This window comes from Gorilla gorilla, chromosome 16, assembly GCF_029281585.2.
Source record: "Gorilla gorilla gorilla isolate KB3781 chromosome 16, NHGRI_mGorGor1-v2.1_pri, whole genome shotgun sequence".
Classification (NCBI taxonomy): domain Eukaryota; kingdom Metazoa; phylum Chordata; class Mammalia; order Primates; family Hominidae; genus Gorilla; species Gorilla gorilla.
Window position 1 is genome coordinate 90,975,739 of NC_073240.2, and position 18,986 is coordinate 90,994,724.

The 18,986-nt window shown below is 51.0% G+C and overlaps 1 protein-coding gene and 1 long non-coding RNA gene across 2 annotated transcripts; one reads left to right on the plus strand and one right to left on the minus strand.

Annotated features, from left to right (window-relative positions):
- Positions 1-1,706: 1,706 nt before the first annotated feature.
- LOC134757284 (uncharacterized) lies at positions 1,707-16,091 on the minus strand. Its single transcript, XR_010131071.1, has 3 exons — positions 15,799-16,091; positions 14,428-14,543; positions 1,707-1,997 (listed from the first exon to the last, which is right to left on the minus strand). It is a non-coding gene; the product is annotated as an uncharacterized lncRNA (long non-coding RNA).
- MESP2 (mesoderm posterior bHLH transcription factor 2) lies at positions 15,867-18,239 on the plus strand. The gene is made up of 2 exons (XM_019010500.4): positions 15,867-16,766; positions 17,550-18,239. The coding sequence occupies exons 1-2, from the start codon at positions 15,867-15,869 to the stop codon at positions 17,817-17,819; spliced, it is 1,170 nt and encodes a 389-aa protein (XP_018866045.3). The 3' UTR covers positions 17,820-18,239.
- Positions 18,240-18,986: the final 747 nt, after the last annotated feature.

Genomic DNA, 18,986 nt, shown 5'->3' on the forward strand with positions numbered 1-18,986 from the left:
TAGATGTGTCAGGGATGCTGGGCTGGCTTAAGAAATAGATGAAGGCCGGTTCAGTGCCTGTGTGACAGGCCATGTGACCCCAGACAGGCCGTTTGCCCTCTCTGGACCCGTTTGTCCGTCTGTCCACCAGGAAAAGCACGCATCTGTGTTCAGAGACGTGGAGCAAGATGGGAGCCCAGCAGAATGAGGAAAAGGATGACAGGTTCAGGAAGGCAGGAGCCAAGCAGGGCTCAACACCCCTCCCCAACACACACATGCCCCAGGTGCAGCTGAGGTAGAAAGAGGCCAGACCACAAGCTGATCGAAACTCGAAACTCTTGCCAACTCTCGGGTGAGGGTTTGCAGACCTGGTTCAGCTGCCAACTTGGGTGTGCCCAGCCTGCTCAGGCCCTCCAGAAAAGCCCAGGATGGAGCTGTATCCAGGCAGGAAGTGGAGGCTTTGGGCCCTAAGTGCCCCCTCTCCCCTACTGACTGCCCGCAACAGTGGTGAGGTGCTGGGAGGGTGGCCAGCCCCGGGCAGAAGGATGAAGAGTGCAGGGCCGGCCCAGGTCACCAGCCTGGGACCTCATACGAGCTGCCTGGTTCAGGCCCTTGGCTAGCTCCGGGTGCTCCATCTGAGGTTAGGAGAATGCCCCCAAGGTATCTGACTTTAGACCCAGTAAAAAGCAGAGCGGGGCTCCCGGGGCCTAGCTGGAATGCCTGGGCAGGACCTGGGGAAGTGCAGCGCCAGTGGGCGGGGGTCCTTTGCCAGAGGCTGGGGATAGGGCATCCCTGGACAGGCTAGAGAACATTGAAGGGAAGGGGGAGAGAGCTTAAACTGGCCAGATGTGAAATAAAAAGAGGGGTCTTACATGATCTGTACTGACCACGTGCCAAAGACCGAGGACAAGAGGAACTCTATCCTCAGCTCCCAAGGCCCCTCACCAAGAGAAATCCACGATCCAGCGCTTGGCCTGAGCCAAGGAAGTTTTCTTCAGCCTTGTAGATTATGCTCCACCCCAGGCCCTGGGAGCACACAGGATGGCCAGGTGCCTTGGCCAAGGTGCCCCAGGTGTGTGGGCAGTGCTTCTGGCTGCCATTAACCAGGTCAGCCTCAACCACGCACCTCCTGGACTCAACAGGGCTGGGCTGAAGCTTCAGAACAGCCTCACCATGCCCTTTGCCCAGCCATTCCCCTGACAGCAATTCATCCTGATTGGAAAAGATTAAAAGTGCAAGTTTAGACAGACTGCTTAGTGACAAAATCAAGGTGCAGAAATTTCATTCAGTATGGCACCATTGATATAAGCAAAGGCAAAAGAAAATGAAATTTGAAAAACAGCCCCTCTACACAGAAAGTCATAGTATGATACCATGTATCCTGTAAGGGTCTATCGTATATATGTGTATATGTACATAGACAGAGGCCTTGGGTACACACCAAATATAGAAAAACATACCAGGACTTGTTTGGAGTGTGGGTGGGGGCAGGTCTGAGTTCTGGGGGCTGGTCAAGCTTGAATTTTGTCTTCAGTGTTTACATTTTTCACAAGAAGACTACATTCATGTATTACATGTGCAATTTAAAAATAAGTTCTGGTGTACAGCCATACCACCCTGAACGCGCCCAATCTTGTCTTATCTCAGAAGCTAAGTACTAGGATGGGAGACAGCCTGGGAATACCGAATCATTTAGGTTTCTTTCTTCTTATTTTTTTTTATTATTTAAAATTAAAAAGGCTGGGCATGGTGGCTCACGCCTGTAATCCCAGCACTTTGGGAGGCCGAGGATCCAAGGCAGTTCACTTGAGGTCAGGAGTTTGAGACCAGCCTGGCCAACATGGTGAAACTCCGTCTCTACTAAAAATACAAAAATTAGCCAGGTGTGGTGGTGCATGCCTGTAATCCCAGCTACTTGGGAGGCTGAGGCAGAATTGCTTGAACCCAAGAGGTGAAGGTTGCAGTAAGCCGAGATCATGCCATTGTAGTCCAGCCTGGGCAATAGAGTGAGACTCCATCTGAAAAAATGAACATTTTTTTAAAAAGTTAAAAAAATAGAAATAAGTTTTGGCCAGGTGCAGTGGTGCATACCTGTAATCCCAGCACTTTGGGAGGTGGAGGCGAATGGATTGCTTGAGCCCAGGAGTTTGAGACCAGCCTGGGCAACATGGTGAAACCCCGTCTCTACAAAAAAACTTTTTTTTAAAAAAAATTAGCTGGGTGTGGTGGTGTGCACCTGTAGTCCCAGATACTTGGGAGGCTGAGGTGGGAGGATAACTTGAGCCTGGGAGGGCAAGGCTGCAGTGAGCTGAGATTACACCACTGCACTCCAGCCTGGATGACAGAGTGAGACCCCGTCTCAAAAATTAATAAATAATAAAAATTAAATTAAATTAAATTAAATTTTATTGCTGGGCATGGTGGTACATTACTGTAGTCTCAGCACTAGGGAGGCTGAGGCAGGAGGACAGCTTTGAGCCCAGTAGTTCGAGACCAGCCTGGGCAATGTAACATAGCAAGACCCAGTCTTAAAAAATAAATAAATAAAAATAGAAATAAATTTTAAAATATAGGCATAAGGATGTACTTATGTGGAAAACTTTATTAAGGGATCTCGGAATACATATTTTGTTAACTAAACTGTCACCACCACGTCACCAGTGGAGTACAGAGCATGCCTTAAAAATCTGGTTGCAGAAGTACATCTACTGGTATGGAGAATGTTCTCGATATATCAGTGAGAAAAGCTGGTCATGAAACAGCACACTATATACCCAGAAAAACTGAAAGCAGGGACTAGAACAGATATTTGTACACCAATGCATAGCTCTAGTTACAGTAGTCAAAAGGTCGAAACGACCCAAATGTTCATTGAAGGATGAATGGATAAACATAATATGGTCTATCCACACAATGGAATATCATTCAACCATAAAAGGGAGTGAAGTACTGATACATGCTACAATGTGGATGCACCGGAAAACCATTATGCTAAGTGAAAGAAGCCAGACACCAGCGGACAAAGACTGCATGATTCCACTTATATGAGGTACCAAGTACAGGCAAATTCAGAGACAGAAGCCGGTAAGAGGTTACCAAGGAATGAAGTGGGGAATAATGGAGTGTTATTGCTTAAGAGTTACAGAGTTTCCATTTAAGGTGATAAAACGTTTTAAAAATAGAAGTGGTCATAGTTGCACAACACTGTGAATGTAATTAATGCCACCAAATTGCAAACTTTAAAATGGCAGAGATGGCAAATTTATGTTACATATATATTACTTTTTTTTTTTTTTTTTGAGATGGAGTCTCACTCTGTTGCCCAGGCTGGAGTGCAGTGGTGCAATCTTGGCTCATGGCAACCTCTGCCTTCCAGGTTCATGCAATTCTCCTGCCTCAGCCTCCTGAGTAACTGGAATCACAGGCATGCATCACCACACCTGGCTAATTTTTGTATTTTTAGTAGAGACAGGGTTTCACCATGTTGGCCAGGCTGGTCTTGAACTCCTAACCTCAGGTGACTATTACAATTTTTAAATAATTAAAATGTAATATACAAAAACCTTGAATCATACACTTTATTTATTTATTGAGACAGGGTCTGGCTCTGTCACCCAGGCTGGAGTGCAGTGGCGCAGTCATGGCTCACTGCTGCCTTACCCTCCCAAGCTCAAGCGATCCTCCCATCTCAGCCACCCCAGTAGCTGGGACCACAGGCGTGCGTCACCACACCTGGCTAAGTTTTGCTTTTTTTTGTAGAGACAAGGTCTCGCCATGTTGCCTAGGATGGTATCGAACTCCTGAACTCAAGTAATCCACCTTGGCCTCCCAAAGTGCTGGGATTACAGGCATGAGCCACCACGCCCGGCCAAATTGTATGGTACGTAATTCTATCTCAAAAAAGCTGTTTAAAAAAAAAAAGAGAAAAATAGGCCAGGCGTGGGCCTGGGATTACGCCTGTAATCCTAGCACTTTGGGAGGCCGAGGCAGGTGGATCATGAGGTCAGGAGATCGAGACTATCCTGGCTAACATGGTGAAACCTTGTCTCTACTAAAAATACAGAAAATTAGCCAGGTGTGGTGGGGGGCACCTGTAGTCCCAGCTACTCGGGAGGTTGAGGCAGGAGAATGGCGTGAACCCGGGAGGCAGAGCTTGCAGAGATTACGCCACTGCACTCCAGCCTGGGTGACAGAGCAGTGAGACTCCGTCTCAAAAAAGAAAAAAAAAAAAAAGAGAAAAAAATATATATGTTAGAAGCTTCAAAAAACAGAAAAACAACCCCAGAAAGTGACATGCTGCCTCTCAATGCCTCTATCTCTATGTTCCTGTGCTGGCAGAGACGCCTAAAAAAGGTTAAGATGCAATGACATGGGCCAAAGTGCTTCTCTCTGAGTTGATGGAACTGGGGGCCTTTTAAATTCCCTTCTTTTTCTATGTGTATATTCTCTCCCTTTTCTGTAATGAGGATGCGTTGCTTTGGTGAAAAAAAAGAAGGAAAGGAAAGAAAAGGAAGGGAAGGGGAAGAGGAAGGGGAAGGGGAAAGGGAAGGGAGAAGGAGGAAGAAGGAAGGAGAGAAAGGAGAGAAAAAGGAAAGAGGAGAGGAGAGGAGAGGGGAGGGGAAGGGAGAAGAGGGGAGGGGAGGGGAGGAGAAAACACTTTGAACCCCCCTGCCCCCCTATCCAGCTTGTTCACACTCCAACGGATAAGCCCAAGCCTGGAGACAAGTCCTGGGAGGCTGGGTCTTCCTTCCCAGAGCCTGCAGCCCCTGGAATGGGCACTGCCCTTTGTCCTCCCAAGAGATGCAGGGCCTCGGGTGGTCCTCTCCAGCAGGGCAGGCAGGCAGGCAGGCAGGACTTGTGGAGTCCCAGGTGCCCAACATGTGGTCCTCCATCTAATCCTCCCAGCAAGGACATCCATTTCAGATGAGGAGACTGAGGCTTAGATGTGGAGCTGACCCCAGGCACTGTTGGCCCTAGGCCTGAGCTGCCTCCATGGGCCTTGCTGTCCCAGGAACTGGACCAGGTAGTCCTGGGACTCCCTGGCTCAGCCTTCTTGGAGGAAGAGCAGAGGGTGGGCTCTCTTGGGCAGCTCCCCATGCCTGTGGCTCCCAGCCCCTCCTTTACTTCCCCAGCCAACAGCAGCCAGTCCTTCCCCCTTTTCCACATTCTCTCCAGTGGCGGCTGGGCCCACTCCCAGGCCCCTGCCAGGCTGCAATCAGCCCTTGCCCTGAGATGAGCGCAGCCTCTGGACCAGTTTCCTGCCTCAGGATCTTTGCCTTCCAACCTCTCTCTTTCCTCAAACCTCGTGTGGATCTCACTGCCTCCCTGAGTCTGAACTCCTCACTCAGCAGGACCTCCCCACCCCATCTGGTTCCCACCTGCTTGTCCACATCATCTCCTGCTTATCTTTGCCAGCCTGAGGCACCAGCCCCCTGGGCACTGCCAGCAAGCTAGCCCTGGGCATCCCTGTTTCCAGCCTTGGGCTCACACCTTTCCCTCTGCCAGGAACACCCACCCGCCATCACTTGGAGAAAATCCACAATCTCAGGTCCTTTCCTTCCCCTCAGAACCTGCCCTGATGGCCCCAGCAGGGAGCACCTCCCTGCCTTCCACAGGCACCCTGCACACCAGGCCACCACCGGACTCAGTGCCGACTTGTCAGTCCTTCTCCTTCCACTCCCAAGCGGGCAACTCGTCCTCCTGGAGGCTTAGTCCCAGCCAGGCAGTGTTCCCACTGGTGTTATGCACAGTCTTTGACTCAAAGCCAGATACCAGTGGGCTGGAGTCCTGGCTCCAGGGACCTTCAGCAAGTGATGTGACCTCTCTGGGGACCGTTTCCTGAGCTGAGCCAGGGGAAAGCCGCAGGGTGCAGGGCACAGGGTTTGAGCAGAGCAGGCTCAGCAGGCACAGACTCGGCTTGTCTGTGGAAAGGGCTCAGAAGACGAGGTTGGCCTGACACGTAGTCGGGGCGAGTGGCAGTTCCAGTGGCTGCTCTGTGACCTTGCCCCAGTGGCTGTCAGTCTCTGGGCCTCCCAGTGACACCTCCCAGTGAGGTGCTCTGCTTGGCAGGGCCTCCATGGCTATGCCCATGTACCAGCCCCTGGGGCCAGCGGATGCTGACTTGGGCTCCCCAAGTGAGCGGTCCCTCCAGACCCGAGTCCTCCCACACTCCTTCCATCCCTAGCCCAGAAACATAGGCCCTGGCCTTACCTTGGCCTCCTGGGGCTGGGACCTGCAGCCTCCCACGCCCGACCCCAGAAGCACTTTTTGGGGCTTCTGAGGGGACCTGCTGCTGGGCTGTTTTGGAGGCTCCTGCACACCCTGGTTCCCAAGTCAACACCTTCTGCCCTGAGGGAGGCGGCCTTTGTGTCAACAGGCAGCCAGGAGGTGTGAAGGTAGCCACAGTGGCGCGGGGGGGGGAGGCTGGGCTGGCCCTCTCTGCCTCGCTGGTAATGAGAATACCACACGGCCCTGCAGCTCCCTCAGGGCCCAGCACCCCCAATTCCCTTCCATATTCCCACAGCCTGCTCACCCCCTAGGGCCTGGAAGGGATCCAAGGGGAAGGAAAGGAGAGGAGACCCGTGGGTCAGGGCCAGACTTTAACCTGGCTCCAGGGCCTTGGACCTGCTCCCAGGGCCCTGCACTACCTACCCAGGAAGAAAGAGCAGGTGCAGAGCTCCTGTGCGCAGGGCTGTGGGCAGCCAGGTGGCTGTAGGGACCTGTGCTAAGCCACCAAAGGCGGGCTGGACCAAGGGCATTGCCCTCTCTCACCCTGTAACAGGGCCAGGGCCGAATGAGCACATCTTGGGGGGCCAACCTGAGGCCTCTGCCCTCCCCACCCCACTGCTGGTTGGGGAGGAAGTGTTGGGAGGCCCATAAGGGGGTGGTGGGATGGAGGTCTCAGTTTCCTCACTGTCTAGAAGGAATACAGACAGGCATTACCTGCCTCAGGGCCAAGCTGACCCATGCCACACAGGCAAGCCCTGCACAAGATGATGGCAGCTTTGTGCTTCCAACCCTGAGAGCAGGCCTAGCCGAGCCACTGAGCTTCAGGCACTGACAAGAGTAGGTGTGCAGGTGGCCTGAGCCTGGGCACTTAGGAGGCCTCCCTCTGTGCTCCCCCTACTCAGGACACCCTGAGGACTCCCCTGTGTTCCTGCCCTGGGATTAGCAGGAGTCCTGAAGCAGCAGCTCCTGTTCTCTCCCTAGTTGTTGGCCTGAGCTCTGAAACAACATCAGTGGTCATCAGGTCCAACCCCGTTTTACAGAGCTCGGCAGAGGCCGCAGCAGCCATCTGCCCCAGCTCCTGCACGTGCCTAACGTGTCATCATCTGACCTTTTCTTGATTAGCTCCAGGAACAGGCCACTCCCTCCCCTACAAGACAGAGCCTCTGACTTAGAAAGTTCTTCAGACTCTCTCTGGAGTGTTCCCCTGGGTCCGTGCCTCTGCAGACAACCGTCACATCCCCTCCACTTTTTTCTTTTTGTACTCAATGCTCCCAGGCCCTCCAGCTATTTCTCTGGTGACCTGGCTTCAAGCCCTCTCACCAACCTCCCTAAGCTGGGATTTGTCCCCATCCCTCATGAACAGTGGCCTCCAGTTCTCACCACTTACTTTAGGTAGGGCCCATCCTGTCTGGAGAATAAGAAACCATCACCATCACTCCTCAGTTGAAGACCGCCCCCCGTCCCCACCCCTGCTTCTTGTGATTTTTTTTTTTTTTTTTTTTGAGACAGTCTTGCTCAGCTGCCTAGGCTGGAGAGCAGTGGTGCGATCTCAGCTCACTGCAACCTCTGCCTCCTGGGTCCATGGGATTATCCTGCCTCAGCCTCCCGAGTAGCTGGGACTACAGGTGCGCATCATCATGCCTGGCTAGCTTTTTTGTATTTTTAGTAGAGATGGGGTTTCGCCATGTTGGCCAGGCTGGTCTCAAACTCCTGGCCTCAAGTGATCCACCTGCCTCGGCCTCCCAAAGTGCTGGGATCACAGGCGTCAGCCACCGCGCCTGGCCTGCTTCTTGTGAATTTGCATGCAGCTTGGATCACATTTACTTTTATGCCCCTCATACTTTGAAGGCAATGACCACCATGCCCTCCCACATGTGCTGATTTTACAGGATGCCTCCTGACGTGAACTTGGAGAAGGGTACAGGGGACCTGCTCGTTCTATTTGATCAGGTCTGATGGGTTGTTCCAGCCTGTCAGGATTTATTTAGATACTGGCTGTTTCCCAAGTCACTTTTGGGTTTGGGTCTTACCCCACATTAGATCAGTTCATATCTTCATTCAAGATCATAATTCTGCCCAGGAAAAGGCTGGGAACAGTGCCTGTGGCCCCTCACTAGAGACCTTCCTCCCAGTGAACATCCGCTCATTCATTTGTGGAAGCCCTGAATCTGTTGTGAATTCACTTAACTGAACTGTCATCCAGCTCACATGGCCCCACTTGGTGGTAAGGAAACTCTGGGAACTTCCCTATTATGTGGGTAGGAATTGTGTTTCGTTGCTCATAGTACCTCCTAAAATGACACTGACCTAAACAAGATGGTGATTTTTCTTTTTCTTTTCTTTTCTTTCTTTCTTTCTTTTTTTTTTTTTTTTTTTTTTTTGAGACAGGGTCTCATTCTGTCGCCCAGGCTAGATCATAGTGGCATGATCATAGTTCACGGCAGCCTCAACCTCTTGGGCTCAAGCAATCCTCTCGCCTCAGCCTCCCGAGTAGCTGGGACCACAGGCATGTGACACCATTGCCCATCTTTTTGTTTCATTGTTTTTGTAGAGACATAGGTCTCCCTGTGTTCCCCAGGCTGGTCTTGAAATCTTGGGCTCAAGTGATCTTCCCACCTCGGCCTCCCAAAGTGCTGGGATTACAGGCACAAGCCACGGCACCTGGCCTATTTTTCTTTCACATTAAAGAAATTCAGGGGTGGACAGTCCAGGGCCAGTGTGGCATGTCCACGTTCTCATCAATGCCGCAGGCTTCTCTCTGCTCTACCATCCTTAATGTGTGGTTTCTGTCTTTGAGACTGCTTCAGAGTCACAGTGGAGTTGCTGAAACTCCAGCCATCATATGTTTTCCAGGTAATGAAGAAAATATAAGGGGGCAGAGCCATAGGAGTGTACTTCTCAGCGCTAAAGAGTTCTCCCAGAAGCTCCAGCCAGTGACTTCCACTAATATCTCATTGGCCATTCCATCTATAAAAGAAGCTGGCAAATGTAGGTTTTTTGTTTTTTTTTTAGCAGGGTGTATCACCATGCACAACACAAGATTACTAAAAGAAAAAGGCAAATAAAGGCTGTGTGGGCAACTAGCAGTGTCTGCCACACTTGTGAAACCCAAATACATTCTTCTGACCACATTTCCCTGATCTAGCCACCATTCCTATCACAGAAAGGAAGATGTGAACCTGGTGCTACTAGCACACTGAAGCCCAGAATGTAATCACCTTACCCAACGGCACACAGCCACAGGCCCTCTTTTTAACAGGGGAACCAAATGAAGGGTGGAAACACTGAAAAGGGGCTGCAGGGTAGGATCCAAACCTGGCTTGTTTGCTCGGCACCTAGGGCAGGTTCCAGCACAGAGTAAATATGTGGCCCCACACCCATCCAGAAGTGGACCCCTTAAGGGCCCCAGGGCTGTAGGCAAGTTGGACAGGCATCCCTGCCAGGGCCCAACAGAAGAGAAAGGCTGGATATGGAGAGGTGGGGAGGGCAGGATGCCCTGGTCTGGTGTGGGAGCAGTTCCCAGAAAGCAAGGAATCACTTCCTTCTGGGACCAAGGCTGAAGATATCATTCCCCTTACAATCCAACCTATTCCTTTAATCACTTCTTTCTGCTGTTCCTGAACTTGCTGTAAGCATAACATCAGCCCTGTTCTAAATGTTATCACATGCATTATCTTATTTTACTTCAGTTATCCTGGAGATCAGAATACCCACTTATAGATGGGAAAACTGAGATTGAGTAAGTTGCCCAAGTTCTCCCAGCTGGTAAGAAACCAGGCCTGTCTCACTCTGCAGCCCAGACACCTGACCACTAAGCTATACTGCCTCCCTGTGCTAAGTGGAGGCCCAGTTGGGGGATCCACTTGGGGTTCCCTCCTGGTGAGTGAGGCTAGCAGATAGAGTGCCCTTGTGCTTCCAGAGCCTAGCTGAGGAGTGCAGGGAAGAGCCAGGGGCCACAAAAAACCAGGCCCAGGGCCCCACCTTCCAGAACTTACACTGTACAACCCACAGTCAGCCTAGGGTCTAGGCTCCAGGTTAGCTCAAACCAAGGTAGGAGACCAGGCAATCTCCGAGAGGAAAGGATGTATGTACCATGTGCAGGGCTCTGTGCCTGTGGTGGAATCCCATTATATACCAAATCCCTCCACAAGAAATCCCTCAGGCTGGCTCTAAGGAGGTTGGGGGGAAATAATTCTGGATATTCAGAAGCTTCCTGGAGATCACAAGACCATCCACCAATGTATTCCTAGCTGTTTATGCACAAAGCAGCACTGCTGGGCAAAAACTAAAAATACAATAAAGGTGCATCAGTAAGTGGCTGTGCATGCCATGGACTACCATACAGCAGTTAAAAGGCATGAGTCATGCCTGTAATCCCAGCACTTTGGGAGGCCAAGGCAGGCAGATTGCATGAGGTCAGGAGTTCGAGTCCAGCCTGGCCAACATGGTGAAACCCTGTCTCTACTAAAAATACAAAAATTAGCCGGGCACGGTGGCACATGCCTGTAGTCCCAGCTACTTGGAAGGCTGAGGCACAAGAATCGCTTGAACCTGGGAGGCGGAGGTTATAGTGAGCTGAGATCACACCACTGTACTCCAGCCTGGACAAAACAGAGAGAGTGTCTCAAAAAATAAATAAATAAATAAAAATAAAGGTGTGAGTCAGAAACATCAATAGAAGCCAGGCGTGGTGGCTCACACCTGTAAGCCTAGCACTTTGGGAGGCTGAGGCAGGTGGATCACCTGAGGTCAGGAGTTCAAAACCAGCCTGGCCAACATGGTGAAACCCTGTCTCTACTAAAAATACAAAAAATTAGCCAGGTGTGGTGGCAGGCATCTGTAATCCCACGTACTTGGGAAGCTGAGGCAGGAGAAATCGCTTGAACCTAGGAGGCGGAGGTTGCAGTGCGCTGAGATCATGCCATTGCACTCCAGCCTGGGCAACAAGAGTGAAACTTCATCTCAAAAAAAATAAATAAATAATAAAGAAACACCAATAGAAACAGCACCTGCTCTATCTGAAATGCAGCACCTAGATCAAGACATATCTATGAAGCCTGATGAATTTTGTTTATAACTGTTGAATGCATACATGCAAGTTCCCTGATAGACAGTATGTCAAGAGCTTTGTAGTGTTGTGTGGCCTCGGACCAATAAATGATGTACCTACACTACATGTGCCATTATTTCAACCCAAAAAGTCTAGGGGTGAATGTTTTACAAGTTGTCCCTTATTTCCCCTTAGGAAATAGTTGTTTTTTGTTGTTGTTTTTTTTAAATTTTGGTTTAAACCCCTTTAAGCCATGAAATGTTCCATAACTAACTGCTTCTCTCCAAAGAAAGCCTGTTTGAAATCTATCCCACCTTCTTTTCATGTTATGGACCAATTAAAATTTTCTCTTCTTTATTCATAGCAGCTAGAATAAACTAAACAATAGTTGTCTGCCCAGTGTTATTCAACGCCAAGTGTTACTTCATCGTAACGTTAGAGCAGTGACTTGGGCATATTTTCTCCAATATATTTCAAAATAAATTCTGAGGAGAAAAAGTGACATAATTTCATTATTGAAGGTGTATCTGTACCTCCTGCCATTTTACCTTTTTTCCAAAGTTAAAATTATTTACATGGGCTGCGTACAGTGACTCATACCTGTAATCCCAGCACTTTGGGAGGCCGAGGCGAGTGGATTGCTTGAGCCCAGCAGTATGAGACCTGCCTAGGCAACATGGTGAAACTCCGTCTCTACAAAAAGTACAAATTTTAGCCGGCGTGATGGTGCACATCTGCAGTCCCAACTACTCCGGAGGCTGAGGTGGGAAGATTACCTGAGCCCGGGAGGTGGTGGCTGCAGTGAGCCGTGACTGCCCCACTGCACTCCAGCCTGGGTGACAGAGTGAAACCCTGTCTAAAGAAAAAAATTATTTAAAGAGATAAACACTTAAAACATTTAGATCAACTATAACCAAGGTTTTGGTCAAATCTGTATTCGCAGACAGTACTTTTTTTTTTTTTTTTTTTTGAGACAGGGTGTTGCTCTGTGGCCAGACTGGAGCACAGTGGTACGATCATAGCTCACTGCAACCTCAAACTCCTGGGTTCAGGGGATCCTCCTGCCTCAGCCTCCCAAGTAGCTGGGACTACAGGGCCCACACCACCATGCCTGGCTAATTTTTTTTTTTCTTAGATGCGGGGTCTGACTATGTTGCCCAGGCTGGTCTTGAACTCCTGGGCTCAAGCAATCCTCTCACCTCAGCCTTCCAAAGTGCTGGGATTATCCCCACTAAAAATTTGATCCATTATTTTTTTAAAGGGTGAGTCAGCAAAATATGTCCTGACATGGAATGCTCTGAAACATGCTGTTGAATGAAAAAAAAAAAAAAAAAAGAAAAAGAAAAGAAGAAAAACAAATTACAAGCTGACATTTACACATAACAATGTAATAATGTAACTGGAGGGTTACTGTGTGTTTGCTAAGGATACACATGTTTATGTTAACCCACTGGCCAGGTCTGGAACTACACACACAGCCTAATAACAGCTGTTACCTTTTGGGGGTTTATGGGGTTGGTTAAAGAGACTCCAACTTTATCTGTAATGTTTCCATTTCTCACAGTGAAATGTAGTAGTTACATAATTTGTGTAATTAAAAGTTAATTTTTGAAAATAGCCACGCCCTCCCTCAAAAAAAAGGAAAGAAACAAAAAAAAGATTAGCCAGTCATAGTGGTATGCGCCTGTAGTCCCAGCTACTTGAGAGGCTGAGGCAGGAGGATCACTTGAACACAGTTTTAGGGTACAGTGAGCCATGATTGCATCACTGCACTCCAGCCTGGGCAACAGAGTGAGACCCTGTCTCTAAAATTAAAATAAATGAAGTCTGGGCACAGTGGCTCACGCCTGTAATAACAGCATTTTGGGAGGCTGAGGCAGGCGATCACTTGAGGTCAGGAGTTCGAGACCAGCCTAGCCAACATGGTGAAACCCCATCTCTACTAAAAATACAAAAATTAGCCAGGCATGGTGGCGTGCACCTGTGGTCCCAGCTACTCAGGAGGCTGAAGCAGGATGATTCCTTGAGCCTGGGAGGCGGAGGTTGCAGTGAGCTGCCACTGCACTCCAACCTGGGCGACAGACCCTGTCTCAAAAATAAAACAAATAATAAAATAAAATAAAATAAAATCAGCCACAAAAATATTACAAGGCAGCTGGGCCTGGTGGCTCATGCCTGTAATCCCAACACTTTGGGAGGCTGAGGAGGGCAAATCACTTGAGCCCAGGAGTTCAAGACCAGCCTGGGTAAAACCCAACTCCACAAAAAATGATAATAATGATTAAATAATTACAAAGCCATTTGCTACTTCATGCTGCTGCAGGTTAATCTCTTCTTGAACACCACTGTCATGTTGATCTTTAGTCAGTTATTAGCTAATGATTTTTAAAATTGTATCACCCTTCCACTCAAAAGTCCCTATGGCTCCCAAAACCAACTCCTTAACCTGGCCCCAGCCAGGTGTGCTCTGGCCTTCCACATCACCACCCCAGTGCCCTGCTCCTAAGGCATCTTGGAAGGTCCCAAGGCCAGGTCTTTGCTTATGCAGTTCCCATCCAGAAAGCACGGCACCTGCCTCTCTCCCTCCTCAAATCCTACGCATGGTTCAAGGCCCAGCTATGACTTCTTCACCTCTGTGGCCAGAACCCTAATGTCCCTGGTCTTCTTTTGACTCTTAGCCTCAGGACTCAGCCCTTTCCCCAAGACCACACAGGACATTGACAATCTCCTTTAAACTGTAATTGTTGCTGAGAAGATCATTTACTTTATAAATGTTACTATCTCAACTATCCCTTACACAGTCCCATGTAGATACTATCATTATTCCTGTTTTACTGAGCAGAAGCTCAAGCTCAAACAGGTTAAGGGCTCTGCCTAAGGGCATACAGCTACTGTCATACAATGGCCTGTTCACTTTTCTTTCCCACAAGACTGAAATCTCATTAGAGCAGAGACCATGACTAGCTCATTCACCCTGTGTGCTCGACATTTACTGGTTGCTAAATATGAATTCGGCCAGGCGCAGTGGCTGACGCCTATAATCCCAGCACTTTCGGAGGCCAAGGCGGGTGGATCACTGGAGGTCAGGAGTTTAAGACCAGCCTGGCTAACATGGCAAAAACCAGTCTCTACTAAAAATACAAAAATTAGCCAGACGTGATGGTGCATACCTGTAGTCCCAGCTACTTGAGAGGCTGAGGCAGAAGAATCACTTGAACCCAGGAGGCAGAGGTTGCGGTGAGCTGAGATGGTGCCACTGCACTCCAGCCTAGACGATAGACCAAGTCTGTTTCAAAAACAAAAAAAAAGAGAATAAATAAATAAATATGAAATTAAATGAATAAAGCTCATTAGTGCCTTGAAATCTAAGTACTTTCCTTTTATTTTATTTATTTATTTATTTATTTATTTATTTATTTATTTATTTATTTATTTATTTTTGAGACGGAGTCTCGCACTCGCCCAGGCTGGAGTGCAGTGGCATGATCTCAGCTCACTGCAACCTCCGCCTCCCGGGTTCAAGCGATTCTCCTGCCTCAGCCTCCCGAGTAGCTGGGATTACAGGTGCCTGCCACCACACTCGGCTGGTTTTTGTATTTTTAGTAGAGACAGGGTTTCAGCATGTTGGCCAGGCTGGTCTCGAACTTATGACCTCAGGTGATCCACCCACCTCGGCCTCCCAAAGTGCTGGGATTACAGGCATCAGCCACCGCGCCTGGCCAGTACCTTCTTTATAAAATGATCATGGCAAACCTTCAGCTCACTTGCCAGGGCCTAAGTGCTTTACAGGGATCGCTGTACTTAGTCCAGGAACCATCCTAGGCATAGGTATTTTGTATCACTATTGGTACCGATGAGGGAATCTGAGGCTCAGAGGAGCTAAATAACTTAACCAAGGTCACAGCCAATAAAGAGGCCGGCTTGGGGACCCATTTTCGCCGGTTTTCATCACCTAGGGTACCCAACTCCTCTTCCCCAACCTAATCTATTCCATTTCTCAAGAGTAGATACAGACCATGGGCAGTGAGATGCCTTTCTTGGTGTCACTCAACAAATCAGAAACTGTGGATTTTGGGGACCCCAGAAGGGCCCACCTGCACTTCTTCCTCAGCCACCATGGGCAGGGCCCTCCGGGGCTTGTCTTGATGCCTTATTTAATACAACAGTAGGCACCGCGTCCTGGGCACAGACCTCCGGGAGGTTGGTGATGAGAGAGGCACCCACTCCTCACGGGGTCCCTGAGGCACCCACAGACCATGGCACTACCCGCCACTGATGGGCTCCCGGGCACTCACCGTGAGTAGTGGACGGGGCAGGGGCGTGGGTGGGAGCGTGGTGAGAAGCTTAGCAGCTCCATCCAGATGCGAATTGTCCCTCCCATACTTCCCGGGCTGCAGGGGCCTCCATTTAGAGCCCCCAAGGAGTCAGAATCCACACCTCCGCAAATGGGCCCGCTTTCCCAGGGGCCCCCTGCCCAGACTTTCCCTGGGCTCTGTGGGTTTTGACACCTCTCTGCAACCTGGCGGGGGGCCACCTCGCACCTTTGGTCAACATAAAAGCTCAGGCCTGGAGGTGGCCAACCCAGCCTCCCAGAGCCTGCAGCCCGGCCATGGCCCAGTCGCCTCCTCCGCAGAGCCTCCTCGGCCACGACCACTATATCTTCGCCCAGGGCTGGGGCTGGGCCGGCCACTGGGACTCCACGTCCCCGGCCTCCTCCTCCGATTCGTCGGGTTCGTGCCCCTGCGACGGCGCCCGCGGACTCCCGCAGCCAGCGCCTCCAAGCTGCAGCTCCCGAGCCGCAGAGGCAGCCGCGACGACGCCCAGACGAGCGCGCACCGGACCAGCGGGCGGACAGCGGCAGAGCGCCAGCGAGCGGGAGAAACTGCGCATGCGCACGCTGGCCCGCGCCCTGCACGAGTTGCGCCGCTTTCTGCCTCCCTCGTTGGCGCCCGCCGGCCAGAGCCTGACTAAGATCGAAACGCTGCGCCTGGCCATCCGCTACATCGGCCACCTATCGGCCGTGCTGGGTCTCAGCGAGGAGAGTCTGCAGTGCCGGCGCAGGCAGCGCGGGGACGCGGGGTCCCCTTGGGGCTGCCCGCTGTGCCCCGACCGCGGCCCCGCAGAGGCGCAGACGCAGGCGGAGGGGCAGGGGCAAGGGCAGGGGCAAGGGCAGGGGCGCGGACAGGGGCAAGGGCAGGGGCGCAGGCCGCGCCTGGTCTCCGCCGTCCTCGCCGAGGCGTCCTGGGGATCCCCGTCCGCCTGCCCCGGAGCCCAAGCCGCACCCGAGCGCCTGGGGAGGGGGGTCCACGACACGGATCCCTGGGCAACACCCCCTTACTGCCCCAAGATACAGTCGCCCCCGTATTCGTCCCAAGGGACAACCTCCGACGCGTCTCTTTGGACGCCACCCCAAGGCTGTCCCTGGACGCAGTCGTCCCCAGAGCCCCGGAACCCACCAGTGCCCTGGACGACGGCCCCAGCAACTTTGGAGCTGGCCGCAGTGTACCAGGTATGTGTGGAGGCCCTTGCTGTGTTCCCCAGCCTCCAGTCTGCAGAGAATCTCATACTTGTTCGATCCCAGCTTATCTACTCCAGGATTATCTAATGGAGGGGAGAATGGAAGGAACCCCCGGCTCCATGGGAGAAGAGGTGGGACCCTGGGAAGTTAAGGCCATCTCCACAGTCACCACAAGCAGTCTTCACAGCCATGGGAAAGAGGGGGAGCCCGCTGACTTTCTCAGAGGGTGGAAAGTAGCAGGGTGGGCGTGCTGGCTTCAAGTGCTATTAAGACTGCAGTGGGGGAAGGAAGTCCCAGGGTAAAGGCAGCATTTCCTGAGTAGATGGGCCTAGAGCTGGTGATTTCAAGTTTTCTTCAAGATTCGTTCATTCATGAGCCTCATGACTGACTCATCGTCCGTAAAAAATCATATTAACCAAAATTTGTTGAACACTTTCTATGTGCCCATCATCATTCTTGGCACCTTACATGTATTATTCAGCCCCAGTAATGACCCTAGGAAGTAGGTATTATCAGCATCTCTATTTTACGGGTGAGAAAACTGAGACTAAAAGAAGCTACCTGAGTTCTCATTGCTAGTGAGTAGCAGAAATGGGATTTAAGCCTTAGCAGAGTGTCTCCCGAGCCAGTCCTCTTAACCACTTGGCTTTGCTGCATTCATGGCACCAGGGCTGTCCGGATGCTGCCAGCCATACCATGGCAACCAGCCAGATTCAAGATCTCTGGACATCAGGGAGTAGCCCACTAACCAGGCTGCTCTCATCTCTCTTGCAGGGTCTCTCTGTGTCTCCAGAGCCCTGTCTGTCGCTGGGAGCTCCATCTCTCCTGCCCCACCCATCATGCCAGAGACTGCAGCCTCAGACCCCCTGGGGGTGCTGGAGCCACAGTGCAGAGGTGGTGCCCAACTCAGAGGACCAGGGACCGGGCGCCACCTTCCAGCTCAGTGAAGCAAGCCCTGCCCAGAGCTCAGGCCTGCGGTTCAGTGGCTGCCCTGAACTTTGGCAAGAAGATCTGGAGGGGGCCCGCCTGGGCATCTTCTACTAAATGGCCTCGGCTTCCCTCTTTTCATCCAGGAATCAGTCCTGTAGCTTGGGTGCCTCCTTATTTGTTAATTAGGGGCTTTTCATGTTCTCCTTTAGCCAAGGCTCCCTTTTTCCAAGTGATGTCTTTCAGGGAAGCAGTGTTTGAAATAGATAGCGGGTACCTTCCCTGCATGGAGTCAGGGCGGGGGCACTGTCCTCCACTGCTAGACACCCCCAGAATGTCTGGCGCTCTGCAGAGCACAGTCTGAGCTGCTCTAAGAAGGGGTCTCCTTTACCCTAAAGGCAGCTGGGCAGGGACAGGTGGGAGAATGGGTGTAGGAGGCAGGCCCCAGGCTCTGCTTCTTTGTGACAGTTGGCCAGAGCCCTGTATGCTTTGATTTTTTTGTACTTAAAAAGAAAAAACACACACACACAACAAAAATTTGGTTTGGTCTTGTTTTTTGTCCATCAACCTGGGTTTTTCTTGCCTCTGGAAAAGGAAACATGTTTTCCTTCTGTGGGGAACAAGTTCCGCTGCTCTTTCCTTCCCTAATCCAGGCCTGCCAAGGTTTGTGTGGGCCCTCATTTGTCAGTTTGACCATATTTATTGCGCTGGAGCTCCAGGGCCAAAAGCTCCACCTGGCTTGCTGTGCAAGGTAGCACAGGTGGGCTAAGCTTGGGCCTGCCCACTTGCCTCAGCCACATCACCACTGCCCTTTTGTGTTCTTCGGGTGCATTCCTGGTGGCTGGTGGGGTGGGTGCATGCAGCTGTGGACAGACAGACAGCAGCCCCAGATGGGGAGACCACAGTCCCAGAGACCTGTGATTTAGGGCTCTTTCACAATGACATGAAATTTTCTTCAAAGAATACTGGGAGTGGTTCCTACGTGCTAGGCCCAGTGTATTAGTTTGCGAGGGCTGCCATACTAGAATGCCACGGGCTGGGTGCAGTGGCTTACGCCTGTAATCCCAGCACTTTGAGAGGCTGAGGTGGGAGGATCCCTTGAGGCCAGGAATTCGAGACCAGCCTGGGCAACATAGCAAGACCTTGTCCCTACAAAAAACTTAAAAAAAAACAACCACAGACTGGGTGGCTTAAACAACAGAAATTTATTTTCACACAATTCTGGAGGCTAGAAGTCCAAGATCAAGGTGTAGGCAGGTTCGGTTTCTTCTGGGGCCTCTCTCT